The 16,403-nt window shown below is 38.1% G+C and overlaps 1 protein-coding gene across 2 annotated transcripts in view; it reads left to right on the top strand.

Annotated features, from left to right (window-relative positions):
- The first annotated feature begins 748 nt into the window (after positions 1–748).
- megf6a (multiple EGF-like-domains 6a) overlaps positions 749–16,403 on the top strand; it is an 81,275-nt gene continuing 65,620 nt past the window's right edge. For both annotated transcript variants that reach the window (XM_077214622.1, XM_077214621.1), the window contains exons 1-4: positions 749–970; positions 1,366–1,500; positions 2,104–2,228; positions 3,465–3,569. In XM_077214622.1, coding sequence (XP_077070737.1) covers positions 885–970; positions 1,366–1,500; positions 2,104–2,228; positions 3,465–3,569 — 451 coding nt within the window. In that variant the 5' untranslated portion in view covers positions 749–884. The remainder of the gene's footprint in view (positions 971–1,365; positions 1,501–2,103; positions 2,229–3,464; positions 3,570–16,403) is intronic.

The raw sequence follows: 16,403 nt of genomic DNA, 5'->3' as shown, positions 1-16,403 counted from the left end.
AGAAATACAAAAAGTATTTTTAAATGTAATTATATTTATCGGCGAGAAACGCTGTTCAAAAAGAAATTAATATCAGGCATTCGCGTGCTGCCTATATCTATGGCTGCCTATGACTAGATTTATTGGGCCATGTACATTGTACAATATAGACAGTTTATTAACTAATGCTACTAGCAAAATCCTAAAGAAGTTGTTGTAAAATATGAGCGATATTATGAAATGCCAAAAAAGATTTTTAAGCAGAAAGAACTGCAGAACAGAAGGTGTGTTCTAACGTTCTTTAACATTTCTTTTTATATAAATTATAATATTAAATTATTTTACTCCATTTATATGAAGTTTAAATAAATTCGTAATAAACATTGGAACCTGAATTGTGAGGTTTTTAATTGTCGTTTTAACAAGTGCAGTGTTCCTAAAGTGCTGTTTAGGCCATTAGGTGGCAGCACAATATAAAGACAATTTCGAACTTACAATTTGTTTATAACTTTATACCTATGCAGATGCTCAATATTTGCTGCATCCCGAACTGTTTTATTGCTAAACTCATTGCAAAGTTCAATGAACACGTTTGCAATGCAAGTGAACAAAAAATACAACTAAAAAATAAAACAGGACTACAATTAGGATAATTTTTTTTGAGAGATAGACAATAACTTGAAACTTTGCTCATCGTTACGAAAAACTGAAATAAAAATATCGCCTGCTCATGCAACACGTTACTGTAAATGCTATTAAATAAGTAAACACTCAGCTGAACTGTACCAGACATGCGGTTCCTACTCAGCTATTTGGTGGCTTAGGCTCATGCTTAGGCTACAGATGAAACCTGAACACTCTCAGTTGAAGCAGTATGGAAAAGTCAAGTGCTGTCTGACACTGACATGGATGTACACGCGGTGATATTATTGTTCTTCCTGTTTGCAGAGATTCTTTCATCGCGCTGTCTTCGAGCTCTGCAGCCTTTCATGTAAGTATCATGGAGATTGTCATGTTTTTATTTTAATTTTGTGATTTTATTGGCTGCATGATGATTGTATGCACTACTGTTTGTTTTCTTGAAACGTCATTTTTCTTATAAATATATTAATTAATTAAAAAATAATGACATTTCCATTGTAATCATCTTTTGATTCTTACAGACCTGTGAATTATTATTAAATATACAGTATAAAGTTTTCTCATTTTGAAATAGCCTAAACGTTTCTAATACTGTATTATATTGTATAATAGTATTCGTAAACGATTGCACATCAATTTCCAGTTATTGTTTCTTAAAGACTTTAAAACAGAGTTGTAGCCTAATGTAAGAGCTGCATTATGCACTTGAAATGGAAAGTGATTGTTTCGTTCTCCATTATTCAGGCCAAATGTCTGCTCAGAGCAGGAGAGAGTCATCACAGCTGAGAAACTACCATGTGTACAGGCTTTTACACGAATGGTGAAGGTTTGGAGACAAGGATGCACAGGTCATGCTTGGTGTATGGACTATGAGAGGAGGTACTTGTTTATTTGACTGTCAGATTGAAGAGCCGGTTAAACTGTTATCAGGTTGAATACAGCTACAACGATTATGATATTTTAAAAGCTGGTTCTAGGTTTTACGTGCAGTAAAGAATCCCTCTCTCCTGAATCACTATCAATAGTCCTTTTTAGCCCGACAGCCATTTCTCATTGGCACACCTTTCAGTGCCAGCCAACTTCTAGCCGCTTTTGAGAATGGGCAGAGGGCTAGAGAAAGACAGCAGTTAGAAACTGATACTTTTGTTGAGAGACGATGGTTATTAAGGGTCTCAGATGCTTCAGGAATCAAAAGGAAGCTCAAGACTCTCAGAGCCATCAACTCCCTTGGCAATTATGGAAGGTGATTGAATAGCCCTCATGAAACTGGCACTGGGCTTGCTAAATGCTGCCATTGCACTGTACAAATACTGAACTAATTGGGGTTTAGACTGAGCAATCTATCTTTTCAAAAGTCTATTATTACACCACTCTCTCTTCATTCTGATTGGCCAATTTTCATTGTCCGTGAGACTCTGCTATTTGTCTAAAATTTTTACCAACGTAGGTTTAGAGTAATCATATCTTCAAATCACTTTGTAGGACTGCCTACTTCATGGGCTACAGACAAGTCTACAGACAAGACTTTAAGATTACGTATAAATGCTGTCCTGGATGGTCCCAGCGCAATGCAGAGGCAGGCTGCATCTATCGTAAGTGTTTGCACAGTCAGTTCTGTCATATTTCTGATTATATCTAAATGACATGAAATTAAAGTGATAAAGTGTAGACCTGCAGCTGAGGTTAATGATGTATAAACATCATTCACTGAAAGACTGTGTAGTGAATGGCTTTACTTGATTAATTAGATTCCTGTTCTTCCCTGGAAGTTCCTTGTGAAGTATTCTGGCTTTGTTGCCATTGTCAATCACATAAATCATCTTTTCATCAGATGCTTATTTCAATAGACTCTTTATTTTGATTGAGGATGGTTCAAGGTTGTTAGGGCACAATAAAACTATATTCTCTAACAATCAAACAGTAAATCATTGTGCATTCATTGGATTCAGTCAGTGAGGTGTTGAAATCCATGAGAATAGTTGAAAAGATACTATTAGATAGATAAATCTCTGTAGGTCACTGTCATATCTGCTTCATTTTGTTTTGTTTGTTTTAATGCTTAAAGGCCATTAAAAGGCAGATATTAACTTCTCATTGGTGGCCTTGTAAGAACTTGGAAGGCTTTGTGACCTCTTTTTGCAGTGAGCTAGGATACAATGCACCTTTGTGATCATCAGAGGCAGTGGCAAGAGACAGCTGTACAGCCTTGGCCAAAAGTATTGGCAGTGACATACATTTTGTGTTCTACACAGTTTGCTGCTTCAGTATTTGTAGATTATTTTTTCACACATTTTTATGGTAAACAATCTAAAGCATTTTAGAAGTTTTAAAGGCTTATATTGGTCAAAACATTCAATATATCCAAAGTCAATATTTACAGTGTTGACCCTTCTTCATAACCTCTGTAATTTGTTCTGGCATGCTGGATATCAGCTTCTGGGCCAAATCCTGTCTGATAGCAATTCATTCTTGCCTTATTATTGTGCTCGGAGTTCATCAAAATTTGTGGACTTTTGCTTGTCTATTCGCCTTTTGAGGATTGACCACAGGTTCTCTGGGATTAAGATCCAGGGAGTTGCCTGGCCACTGATCCAAAATATCAATGAAATGATCTCCGAGCCACTTCATAATCACTCTCGCCTTGTGACATGGTGCTCCTGGATCGTTAGGAGAAGTTGCTCTTGCAGGATATTTGAATGAATAATTTGGATAATCTTTGAATAATTTTTTTTTTGTTGAACCAACTTTTAATATTTTCTGTGAAGATGTATTTTTCCGGTTAAATTTCCCCATAGAATGATTAGTTGGACTGTCTGCTTCTAAATCTCTTTTTCCTGTTCCAGCTCTCTGCACTTACGGTGTGTGCTTTAATGGGGGTGTGTGTACAGGCCACGTACATCAACTGTGTGACTGCCTCCCAGGATTCAATGGATCCAGCTGTCAGTATGGTGAGCACAAGTTATCTGAGCTCTGAACTAAGGCTCTATCTCATTTTTAAAGCACTCAATGAATATCAGTTGGCTTGTGTAATGCATTTAAACAGACAGTGTTCCATCACTCATGATAACACTTTCATGAAAGGCTGTTTTCCTTCCTTTATTTGTTACTGCTGAGTGTGTCTCTTGTGTGACCAGATGTGTCAAATTAATCCATTTAATATTCAATGTACAAAGCAGATGTTTATGATGCTACATTTAATTTGATTTACATTGGAAATGTGATAATAGACTAGAAATATTAACATACCTAATGTAATATTTGTATATGTCTCAACTGCCAAATTGTATATTTTCTGGGGCACTTCCCCCCTGTTAAAGGGGTCATCAGATGCCCATTTTCCACAAGTTGGTATGATTATTTAGGGTGTTCATGTAAAGTTTGTAATATACTTTGGTTAAAATTCCTCAATGGTTGTGAATAAAGAGCAACTGCTCACCCCACCCGTCTCTTCCATTGGGGGTGACGAATGGCTGAGGGCAGAAATATGCTAATACGGGACAGTGCATCAGCGATTGTGGGCGGAGCATGAGCATTATGACATCGTAGTGCTCAGAAAATCCAAACGGCCTGATTATTGAGAGTATTTAGACTTTTTGAGGATTAAAAAAAGGAATTAATGGATTTTTTTCATTGTATGGTGGTTGTTACCACACACTGCAAAGACACATTTATATGCAAACACCTTATAAAAGTGAATTTTGCATCCAATGACCCCTTTAAGTAGGAATATGCACTATATCAGCACCACATTGTTCACCATTTTTTAAATTTAGATTACCTTTGCTTTATCGAACGCTCTCTTAAAGGGTTAGTTCACCCAAAAATTAAAATTCTGTCAGTATTGACTCACCCTCATGTTGTTCCAACCCTGTAAGACCTTCGTTCATCTTCGGAACACGAATTAAGATATTTTTGATGAAATCTGAGAGCTTGATCACTCCTCCATAGTCTTCTTCAGGGATTGAACTTGCAGGCGCCGAAAAGTTATTAAAGACATCGTTAAAATAGTCCAAGTGACTAAAGTGGCTCAATCTTAAGTTTATCAAACAACGAGAATACTTTTTGTGCGCAAAAAAAAAACTAAAATAACGACTTAAATTTCAAATATTAATTTCCTTCTCTCTGGGCCTCGAGTCAGTTCACTAGTATAATGGCGTAAGCTTCTGTTGTTGTACGTCACACGCATCACACACATGACCAGCGTCGGCCAATAGTGAGCCTACGTGTGACGTAGCTCTACGCTATTACACTAAGTTAACTGACTAGAGGCCCAAAGAGAAGGAAATGAATAGTTGAAATAAAGTTGTTATTTTTGTTTGTTTTTGCGCACAAAAAGTATTCTCGTCGCTTGATAAACTTAAGATTGAGCCACTGTAGTCACTTGAACTATTTTAACGATGTCTTTAATAACCTTTTGAGGCCGGCAAGTTCAATCCCTGAAGAAGCCTATGAAGGAGTATGGAGGAGTGATCCAGCTCTCAGATTTAATCAAAAATATCTTAATTCGTGTTCCGAAGATGAACGAAGGTCTTACGGGGTTGGAACAACATGAGGGTGAGAGATTACTGACAGAATTTTCATTTTTGGGTGAACTATCCCTTTAAAGTAAATCTTTAAAAACAAAGATAATTTAATAACACTGTTAAATGTAATCTTTAGCAAATCTCAATATGAATATCCATTTTTATATTGTATATTACAATGTTTTCCTCACACAGAATTCTGACAGTTTTAAAAATGTAAGGAATTTAGCAATTTATAGCAGCTTGCAGGACTGATGTTATTTTACTGCAGCTGACAAAGCTTATTTGATTTAGTCACAAATTTGCATGTCACATTCATTGTAAAAAACACCTTTTTACTACTTTACAGTGCAGCAGAACCTTGTAGTACATCCAGTACCAGCTGTTTTACCACATTTTTCTTTGAAATTCAACATGCTATGAAGCACCTCCACCCCTGTATCTGAACATATGTTGTCCTCCCAAAGGGCTTCTCACTTGCATTATTGCATCCTTTGGACTTCTCAGTCAGTTCATTCAGCTTTGCTAATTTTGTTGCTCAGCACTTCCACTGCTTTCCTACAGAACATCCTCCAGGTGCATCAGTAGAACACAAGCACTCCAAGGTCACAGCAGGGCTGATGGGGCAGTTAAATCCCTCTCCTTACACTGTAGGATCAGTGTTCCTTTATGGCATTGCTGTAGAATTGAGTGTGAGAATAAAGTTCTGGAAGAGAGTCAGGCTTCTCTGTGAAGTGACTGTGATTTAGAGCAGATCTCTAGAGGGTTCGGTGGTCCTTCTGCACAGCTGCATTGTCTGTGTGGGTGGGAAAAACATGCAGGTTACCAAAGACCTTCTGGCTGCTGCTGAAAGTGTTAGAAAATAAGGAAACAAAAAGCCTGATGTGTTATTGTATTTCATATCAACCACAGCAGTGTTGGATATTCAGAGGTGTGAAAATGTAATTCAGTGTCAGTTGGTTTTGATTGAAAAGTTACAAAAAGGTATTTCCTTTTATAAATTATGGTTTATTCTAGTATTTTAAGTGCAATTTTACTTTTTTGCAAGTTTAATACACCATGGGGGAAAAAAAGAAGTTTGCACATCTTAGTGTGTTTGAGCTGGTTTAGCTGGTCTCCCATTTGTTAGTTAAGTATTTTAAATAATATTCTCCCCTCATGCAGCCTCAACATACTTTTTGTTTGGTATAGTTAGTTTGTATAGTAACTACTTTTTGTGAAAAGAACAGTTTGTCTTTAACAGATGCATCATGAGCAGATTGTAGCTTAGCATGCTAGCATGATAATAACAAAGTAGATTTCCAGTACTGCAGTGTCTAGCATATTGGCAGGTTTTAAAACGTTTAATAAGTTAGTGTCCTAGTATTTTTTTGACCTATGTAAAGTAGGCCTATGTGTTGTAAAGTAAAGTATAGCTGGCAGAGCCCATAGGACGAAAGCCAACTATGTGCAGACACATCCTTCCAGACGAGTTTTATAAGACAGTGTGACAAATTATGGAAGTGTCTTGCAGGCAAATCCATCCACGTTATATTTGTAGAAAAGCTTAATCTACTTAATTTAATTCAAATTAAATTAGGTTCCACCAAAACTGTAGTTTGTAAAAAAATGTAAAAAATGAAAAAGCTTGGTAACACTTCATTTTGATGGTCCACTTTAGACATTCTGAGAGTTAGTAGACATGTCATTGCAGAGTTGGACCGATTTGATGTAGTTTTTGGAAAGCTCCCCAAAGAAACAACAGAATCGCAAAAATGTTGGATTGGATAATTCCATTTATATTGTTTAAACACTGTCCCACAGTTTCCATCTTGTCAGAATTCCATTCTTTCCAAAGGGATGCTATGGGTTATTTGCAAAGGTAACTTAGATTATTTTCCTGGAAATATGAGAGGAAATCTTTTTCTAAAGAAATCCCTCATAGTTCTAAAGTTATTTAGGGTCAGTGAGAGTGATGTGAGGTGATTGAGATGTTCTGACTGCTCAGTTTAGTAGCCTTGGATGGTGGCAATTCACAGTATGTTTATTGCTTTTATGAATCATATTTTCTAAGTTATTGTAATATATTTATTTTCCCGATTTTATTTTCATGTTTGCTGATGCATGGTAATTACTATAAATAAATCATACATTTTTGTAATTTTTGATGAGATTTTTGGAATTTTTAATTTTTCCTTCTGGCCTCCCCTGACCTCAATTTTTAGTCAAATGATTGTGTTGGACACACAAACCTCAGCAGGTGGTCTGTCTCCCTCTACAGATCTGCTGCCTTGTGAAGATCGTATGTGATGGTGCCCATGGGGCTGCAGGACCTGTAGTTATGGACGTGATGTTACTGACCTTTTTTGTCTCGTGGGTCTGATGAAATGGCTCTCATTCCTGTAGGCAAATGGAGTGTTTGTTCGGTGGCCCTTTATGACACTCACATCATTGAGCAGACCTCGTATTAATCCTGCCAGAGATGTGACCTCATAGCTCTCTGAACCCCGATACAACAAATGTTTGGAGAACATGCTTTGGTATTCTCTCACAATCCTCAGAGTTTGGTCACACAATATGTATCATGCTGGAAGAAGATTTTTTGCTGAACGACAGCAAGAATCAACAACAGAGCAAAAGAAAATCGCCAAGTCCCAGTTCTCATGTTTGCCAAGTGCTTAATGCAGATTTGAATGCAGAAGAACATCTTGGCAATTGTTGTCTTCAACTGATGGCACAACAAAAGCCCTTTCTTTTACAGTAATAGCATTATCCATTTTGTCCTGATCTGATAATTTATCATTCTAGGAGTGGTAGAAGAACAGTTTGTGTGCAATTATTCATCGCAATAGAGGGAAAACCTGTTCGCTCATGTAATGAGATTTGTCACAGAATGTTTTCGGATACACTTCAGATTAACCATTTGATTAACTGATTTCATCGTAACTGAGCTAGTTACACAAAGGCTAGAACACTAGTAGTCTCATTGACTAAGCATGTATGCGCAAAAATCACATATTTTGGGTGGCCTTATTATTGTTAAGATGCAATTTTATACACAGAAATGTTATCTTAAATATATTTTATCGTATACAGTGAAGCTGCATATATTTTACAGTGAAGCTGCGTTGTTGCTCAAGCTGCATGGTGTCTCTGTAAAACAATGCAAATACAAGAATAAAGGTGTTTATTGTGTTTAAACTGGTTTTGAGGATGGCACACTGGTAATCTCTGTGGTCCCTAGATGCACTTTGCATCATGAATCACATCCAAAGCAATCCGTGTCAAATAGTCTTGGCCGAGGTGTCTCTTTTTGTCTGGATGTGGTTCCCAAAATGGATTTCATTACATGGAGAAGATGTGAATCAAATTTTCAACTGAACATATTTAACATGACAGTTTCTCTTTTGCAGTATTTTCATTTGCTAAAGCATAGTTGATGGTTTTAATATTAGACTGTCTGAGGTTGTTTTGAGTTCAGGAATCTTGGACATTATACAGTAGTTAGTGCTAGTTTTATTGCTGAGTCTTTAAGTAATCCACTGGAATATGCAACAGGCTAGTGTTTCCTTCAGCAAACAGGGCTATGTTTACAACATGAAGGATCTGTGCCGCTGAGGTCAAAGGGCATGTGGACACAAACGAGACTAGAGCATTGATGATTGTCTGTGGGCAGAACTTTGGTGACTGTCCAAAAAAACAACTTTTTTGTGTTTATTGTCATTAGGTGCAGTAGCAGTGTTTTTTGTCTGTAGTATCTATGGAAAATCAGTGGTGAAATATGTTTGATAAAATACTTCAGCAATAAGCCGTTTCGTTCAGCCCCTGATACAAGACAAATGCTGGTCATGGTCCTGATACAAGACAAATGCTGGTCATGGTCCTGATACAAGACAAATGCTGGTCACATTTCTAGATAAATGTTAGACAATATCCTTAACGTTTTTTATGACTGCTGTCTATTCCACAAATACCTACCAATGATATAAAAGTATTCTGAAGGCATTAGTAGAGACTGATGAGTCAGTAGATCATGCTTTTCAAATACTTTAGAGATTTTAAAACATAAAATGTTGTGTCCTGTCCATGAACTTAAACACTCTTACCACACACTTTTATGGCAATAATTTAATTCACAGAACCTCTGAATATTAGCAGCAGTAGCAGGTGATGCATTGTAGCATGAAGTATATTGGGACTCATATACAGTATATGGAAGCTTTACATTAAAACCATGCAAGGCAGTGTGACAGCTTTGAATAATACTGGACAGCAGTGTGGCTAATTTTTTATTTATTTCTGTGATAGATGCCTTAAGGTGCTTGTAAAACAGAAATTTATGCTTAAGTGATTCATAATTATTGCTCTGGAAATAAATGTGAATGCAATTTGTTATTTCAACAATACTGGAACGAATCAATCTGTTAACGGTTTTTATAGTGCATTCCTCCACTGATGTGAAGGGAATAGCATGTCACTACCTTCAACGGTGCTGCAACAACACTAATGAATTACATTTTTATAATGATAATTTTTGCATTTATTCCCCCCAAATATTTATATCTAAAATAACTAAAAAAATATTTTAATGGAATCGTTAGTCCCTCTGCAGTCAATAATTGTATCCCTTAAAACTCATCTTTGATCACCAAAATCACATGTTTTTTCCTTGCCTTCATGTCTTAAAGGGTCATTGTGTAGGAATTTCTCCCATCTAGCGGTGAAATTGTATTTTGCATTCAAACGAATTGTGCTCTCCAATACCTCGCTTTTTCAAATGCGTGTGGCTTCTACGGTAGCTGTTATGTTCCAAAAAGTTAAGACAGGATGTCTTCTAATAGCACTTTGGTTTGCTATTTCAAATAAACTGCAACTTGACACAACGAACAAACAAATGTTACAGTATGAATAATAACAGTGCAATGCAGCCTTTTAAACTTGCCGGGGCCGTGACAAGCACCTCTCACTGCTCTGCTCCTCCGTTTCGGCTGCTTTCAGTTACGTGATGCTGGCTCTGAACGAAAACGCGTTGTGGAAACGTGTTGGCCTAGTACTTTTTGACCCTCTCTGCTATTATAGTTTTTCAAGATGGCGGAACTACATGGAGGCCTCCATGGACCTACCCATCACATGTATATAAAGATAATAAATTCTTCGTTTACGAGGATAAGTCAGATAATTGGCAGAGGAATTTGTATACCATTGAGGACATATTTATGAATAAAAATATTGATTTTAGATAATAAAATACCTAAAAAACTACACATAGTCCCTTTAAAATTGCTTGAATGTAACTCTATACCCTTGCCTCATTAAAGGTGCTCTAAGCGATGTCACTCGTTTTTTAGGCCAAAACATTTTTTCAAAACATCTCTCCACTATCCGCTAGCTGCTTGTCCCCTGAACACACTGTAAAAAAACGCGGTCTCTGCAGACACCCAAGGCTCCACAAATGGCAACAAAAACAAACTGGGCTAACCCGCACCTCGAAACATAACAAACTGTTCCAGCCAATAACCGACAAGAAGGATTTGGGGGGTTAGTGCGCGGATGAGGAGGAGAGAGGGTGTAGCTAGCCTCCGTTTTGTTTGACAACACTTTAAACGTCAAGAAGAAGTGATGTCACCCGACATCGCTTAGAGCACCTTTAAGTATATATGCAGGTCTATGAATATGCGAATTATCCCCGGCTCCATACACTCACACCAGCTCAGAGATCCACTCGTTGATGATCACACTTTGACGTGATTTGACGTGACGTGATGAGGTTTGTGATGTCAGAAACTCCAGCGATTTCCAACTGCGTCTTTGGTTCACTGAAAATATTCAGCAATGGCGTCGACTCATGCATTTGTACATGGTTTGTTTTAAATAATATTAAAACACCACATAGACATATAAACAACATTAAAATCTTGATTTTCACCACAGGTGGACTTAAACAGGAATCAGAACCAGGAACAAAATGTTTAGGCTACTTTATGATTCCCATCCCGAGTTACTTCATATGCTGTTTGATTTACTAAGTATTTGTATTAGTATTTACAAAGATATAATTTTTATATGTGAATGTTACCAAGCCTTGGTTCAGTAAATGTTCACTTCATATAGTTGACAATAATCTTTACTCCTGGACTATATGACGCCTGCTATCAAGACGTGCATGTTCAGTCTCATTCATTTGTATCTGGAAGACCTCCAACTTCCTCTAGAACCTGCTGAAATATCTGTGTATGAGTTATGTTTCCCTGCCATGAACTGAAATCTGATTGGAGTCATGTGCAGGGGAAAAGCATTCATGTGCTAGAATAGTTGCTGTAGCGTTGTGTAAAATCTTAACTCTCAATAGTTACACTTAAATTTGAGAGGGAACATAATGTTATCTGAAGTGAAATTTGTCCCTTTCTTTTCTCTTTCCCTCTTATTCCTTACTTTGCTTATGTCTCTGGTCTGTAATGATGGTTATTACTTGGGAAGTCACTTACCTGTGAGGGAATTGCAGCAAGGTATTAAAGGCTCATATTTCTCAGATAATGGCTTATAAGGACCTCGGCATTCTGTGTTGGCACTGGGTTTCTTGAAGATAGAAAAGGAAACTTGTCCAGAATTTTGTTTTTGGTTGGAGATTTTTTATCCCAGATGATAAAATCACACAAAAACATTTATCAGCAGTAGGACAGTAAGAAAGTATAGCCTGATTAATTGGAGGCTTCTCTTGTGGGGATTCCAAAATATAAACCTTAATATAAGATATCTATTCTAAAGTATAAAAGCAATCAAAAGTTTATGAGGATCATTATTCTCCTGACAGAATCTAGGCAATATATTATTTTTAAAAGCCACATACTGTCACGGGTGGGTGTATGCAGAGGAAGACGAGAAGTCGAATTTCCAAGAACAAAAAACTTTTACTTATAATAATAATTCTCAGGGTACAAACAGGCAGGAGATACACAACGGCGATTGCAAATCGTAACATCAACAAGGACAAAATCAAACAAAATCAAACTAAATACAAGCACAAATCAAACATAACAAGGTGAAGACAGGTGACACGGATAAAGATAACGATGAACAGGCTGGTAAGTGAGGGAGTGAGTACAGGTGTGGAGACAAGGAGGATTCTGGGGAGTGTAGTGCAGACTAAGACAGACAGGTGCAGACAAAGACTCTGACACATACATGTTCAGGTTTGTTCTGTAGGTTATGTTGTGGTGTAATTCTGTATCACCAATCCATCCAAATTTGTTGTAAAAATAAACATGCCATTTTTACAACCTAGAGGGAGGAGACACTGTATTTCTTGAAATAATGCCAGATAATTTTAGAAGTGTTTTCTAGGCCTAGTTCAGTGAATCAGTCAAATCTGGTTGATAAATTAGTCTGAATAATTCAAATTGATTGAAATTTGAATAAAGGTCACACACATTAATTTGCCCCAAAGTGAAATGCATAAAAACAAAAGCTTGATGAATTTTATTTATGAACTGGATGGAGAGAGTGATGATCTCTGAAGACTTGCGTTCTGGTTCTGCACCCACTGGCAGAAATAAGTTTTCATTCATCAACATTTTTCTAAATGTCATAATCTTTTGTTAACAAACAAGCATTCATTACTTCAATGAGCTCACTTTTTCTGCATTAAATGATTACATTGTTTAAATTAATACCTTTTTGGCTAACTGTGATTTTGTATATGTACATTTCTGAAATACATAACTTAGACAGTTACCTCTGATAACAGATCACTCTAAATTGTAATTTAGATTCATGCATTTTCTGTAAAGCTGCTTTGAAATGATGTGTATTGTGAAAAGCGCTATACATGTTAATTGTTTTGAATTGAATAAGCTAACTAACAGGAAATCCAGTGTTAGGCTCAATTAGTGGCATAAAACTCGAAAGCTAAAGCTCTGTCCAGGCCATCCCCCAGAATCACAAACTAACTTACACAAACTATTTTTGTCACTAAATTACCTTGCATACAAGTGAATTCACCCCTGAATCAACTGCAGATTTACATGATTAACCAAAGGTCTTCATATAGTGTGCAGTTTCCCTCTGAACAGACTCTGGACAATAGTCTCACGAGAGAGATTTTAATTTATTGTTGTCAGCACACCTGTGTTGGCATGCATCCACTGCAGGGACCCATAGTTTCTCATCTTACTGTCCTCAGTGGGACTCACTTAGGGAACATGATACCACATGCTACCTGTAGCTCTTTTCTGTCATGTGCCTTTATTTATTGTATCTTCACAACTAAATGGTTGTTTTCTGCTTTAGTGTACACTAAAATGAATATTTTGTCAGTATTTACTTACCCTCATTTTGTCCAAAACATATATGCTGGTATGAAAAGTATCAACAATATAAATACAATTCCAGAAATGTGCAGATGTTGCCCTCTACTGGGGGTAATACAGTATTTTTAATGGTTAGACATCTCTGCATGACATCTACATTTCCACTCTGTATTTGGTGAATAATAAACAGATTTCTGCTTAATGAGGATGGGAAAATTATGACAGAATTCTCCGTTTAAGGAAAAAATTAGTGTAGAGGTTATAACTCGATTAGACGGACCAAATTGAGATGTATATGGATATTTCTATGTAGTTTATATTTTCCAGAATAAACTACTTTACTTTATTACTATAATAACTGTTTATATATATATATATATATATATATATATATATATATATATATATATTTTTTTTTTTTTTTAACCGTTCATTTGTGCAAGCTTTTGTTGTTTTTTATTGCAATAATCAAGGTGGCATGCAGTTTGAATGAGCAAGACACTTCTAATTCATTTTATTTAAAGATATCATAATTAAAATAATACAACAATAAGAATACTAAAAAAAACTTAATATAGAATAATAGATATGTACAGTAATAGACATGTTCTTAAATGATGGACAATTTGTTGCACTATTATTTCAATCTCTTTCAATATTTTTTATAATTTATTTTTTATTTATTTTTTATTATGAATTTTTATTTTTATTTTAATAATAAAAAATGACAGGTGTCGCTGCTGCAGGGGTTTCATAAAAGAAAAATGAGATCTATTCCAGAAAATGTTGAATGATTCTTCACGAAGCAGGTGAAATCTCTCCATTTGATTAATGTGGAAGTATTAAATGAGAAAATGTCCCTTGCGGTGCTATTGCAGATGTCAGCAGTAATTGAGTCTCAGGGCGGACCCTGAATTTGACTCAAAATGAAGAAGCAAATATCCGGCTTAGGTCAGCATGCCAGGGCCCAGAAGAGACTCAGGACCTCCACCACACATAATTTCACACCCCATCGGGGATCCATAACTTTGCATACTGTAGTCGTGAAGAATCTGAGCCCTTTGTTCCCACTGTCCGGTAGACTATAAAGACAAAAACCTCCCATCTGTTCATAGTTACCTGATGTTTCTCTCCTTCACCCTCATCAGAGTATCAGTTAAATGTTATTGGTGGACTTAAGAAGAAGAATGTGTAAGCTAAAGGTTTAAAAACAATACTACTCAAACTGCTAACCTCACTTTGAAACTGATACACACAAATCTTGGATTTCCTGTAGATTTCATGCTATAAATCACATTTTGATGGATTTATTGTAGCATTTAGTGCTAGGAAAGCTATTGAACTGTATTATATTCTTAAATCAAAGACTTACTCTACTTCAGCAGAATGACTTCCAAGTCAGTGATGGATGTGACTTTGCTTGCATTCTGTTTGTTTCTGTTTGTTTAAACTGATTGCCCCCCTGCAGTGTTCTTTGAGTTCTTTTTCTAACTTCGCTCGGTGTTTCACTATGGGAATCGCTTTGGGCGTGACCAACTACGGAAGCTCCTATGCCACCACGTCTGTCTCTGACAGACAGGTCGACCTGAAATCAGGCTCCGCCCCCACCTATATTACTCAGGTCATTTCTCATTCTCGCTTTCTTCCCGTGAGGGACTACAACAAGCTCTCTCAGCACGTCCGACCCTGTCACTGATTTCGCTTAACTGTTCAACAGGCGGGCCGTCATTGGATTACGCTACCGAACGCGACATCAGTGGATTGGATTGGGACTGTGTTGAGTGTCACACCGAATAGTGTCCGCGTCAAGGCGAGCTTTTCGGTTAGGAATACCGCGTGTTATAACGACAGTAGAATTACAGTGGTGTCAAGCCACCGTAGGCTTTACGCGTCAGGCGAGCCGCGAAGAGGGCTAACTACCCTGTGATCCATCGATCGGACTAACGTGTTGTGACGAGTCTTTGAATCACTCCTTCTCTCTCCAGCCGTTATGTCGACAATCATTACCCCCGCCAAAGGGAATGAGCCGAAAAGCAGGGAACCTGCACCCCGCCCGTGTCCATCGTCATGTGGAGCAACCGTCTCGGGCAGGGACCCCCATCCCATGTGCATCGTGTGCATGGGCGCTAAGCACGCTCAAACGTCGCTTGCAGACCCACAAACCTGCGTTCACTGTGCGTCATTGCCGGTAAAAATTTTGGAGAGAAGGCTGAGAGTGGCGGTGGCTAGCCAGCAGGACCCATGTCTGGCCGGAGCCATCGCAAAACCTAAGGCTAACGATCATCAGCGAGCTACCACGACGAGCTGGGCTGATATGATGGAAGCCGAATCCCCGGATATGCCTCCTCTGTTCGATGGGCTTCTCGCACACGAGGAGGGGGAGCCAGAGGGCGATGCTAACTCTGACCTCCTCGACTTGGACATGGACGACGAGGAGGAGGAAGACAACTCTCTCTTCCCTGTCCAGCAGTCTAGACCCCCTAGCGCGACTGACACTGGCTCTCAGGCAGACGGTAACCTGCAGGAGGTGTGCAAGCGAGCCGCGGCAAAACTGGGCCTAGCGTGGCCCGCGGCCCAGGATTCAGAAGGAGCAGAGAGGGACCTTTATGACGGGAAAAGGCTACCGCCTGCTCAAACCATAACGAGACAACTCCTACCCGCCGTGCCGGCGTGCATGAAGGAGATGTCCCGCCATTGGGGTAGCCCCTTTAAGAACAAGCTCCCGACCAAGGGATGTTCTAAGCTTGAGATCCAAGGAATGGGAGAGCTGGGGCTGGCCGGACCCCCAGCGATAGAGTCTTCAGTGGCCTATCACCTCCATCCAAATCGCCTATCTATTTCTGCCTCATCCCAAATTTCGCTGCCGAACAAGATGGAGCGTCTGACCGCGTCCGTCTATCAGAGGATGTACAAGTATGCGGCGCAGTCAGTGTGCTCGCTGAACGCGATGACTTTACTGTCAGCGTACCAGGCA

Source organism: Siphateles boraxobius, unplaced genomic scaffold (assembly GCF_051911475.1).
Source record: "Siphateles boraxobius isolate OS27281-9 unplaced genomic scaffold, OSU_SipBor_1 68, whole genome shotgun sequence".
NCBI classification, from domain to species: Eukaryota; Metazoa; Chordata; class Actinopteri; order Cypriniformes; family Leuciscidae; genus Siphateles; species Siphateles boraxobius.
Note: the sequence above shows the minus strand (reverse complement) of the source record. Positions and strands in the feature narration are given on the sequence as shown.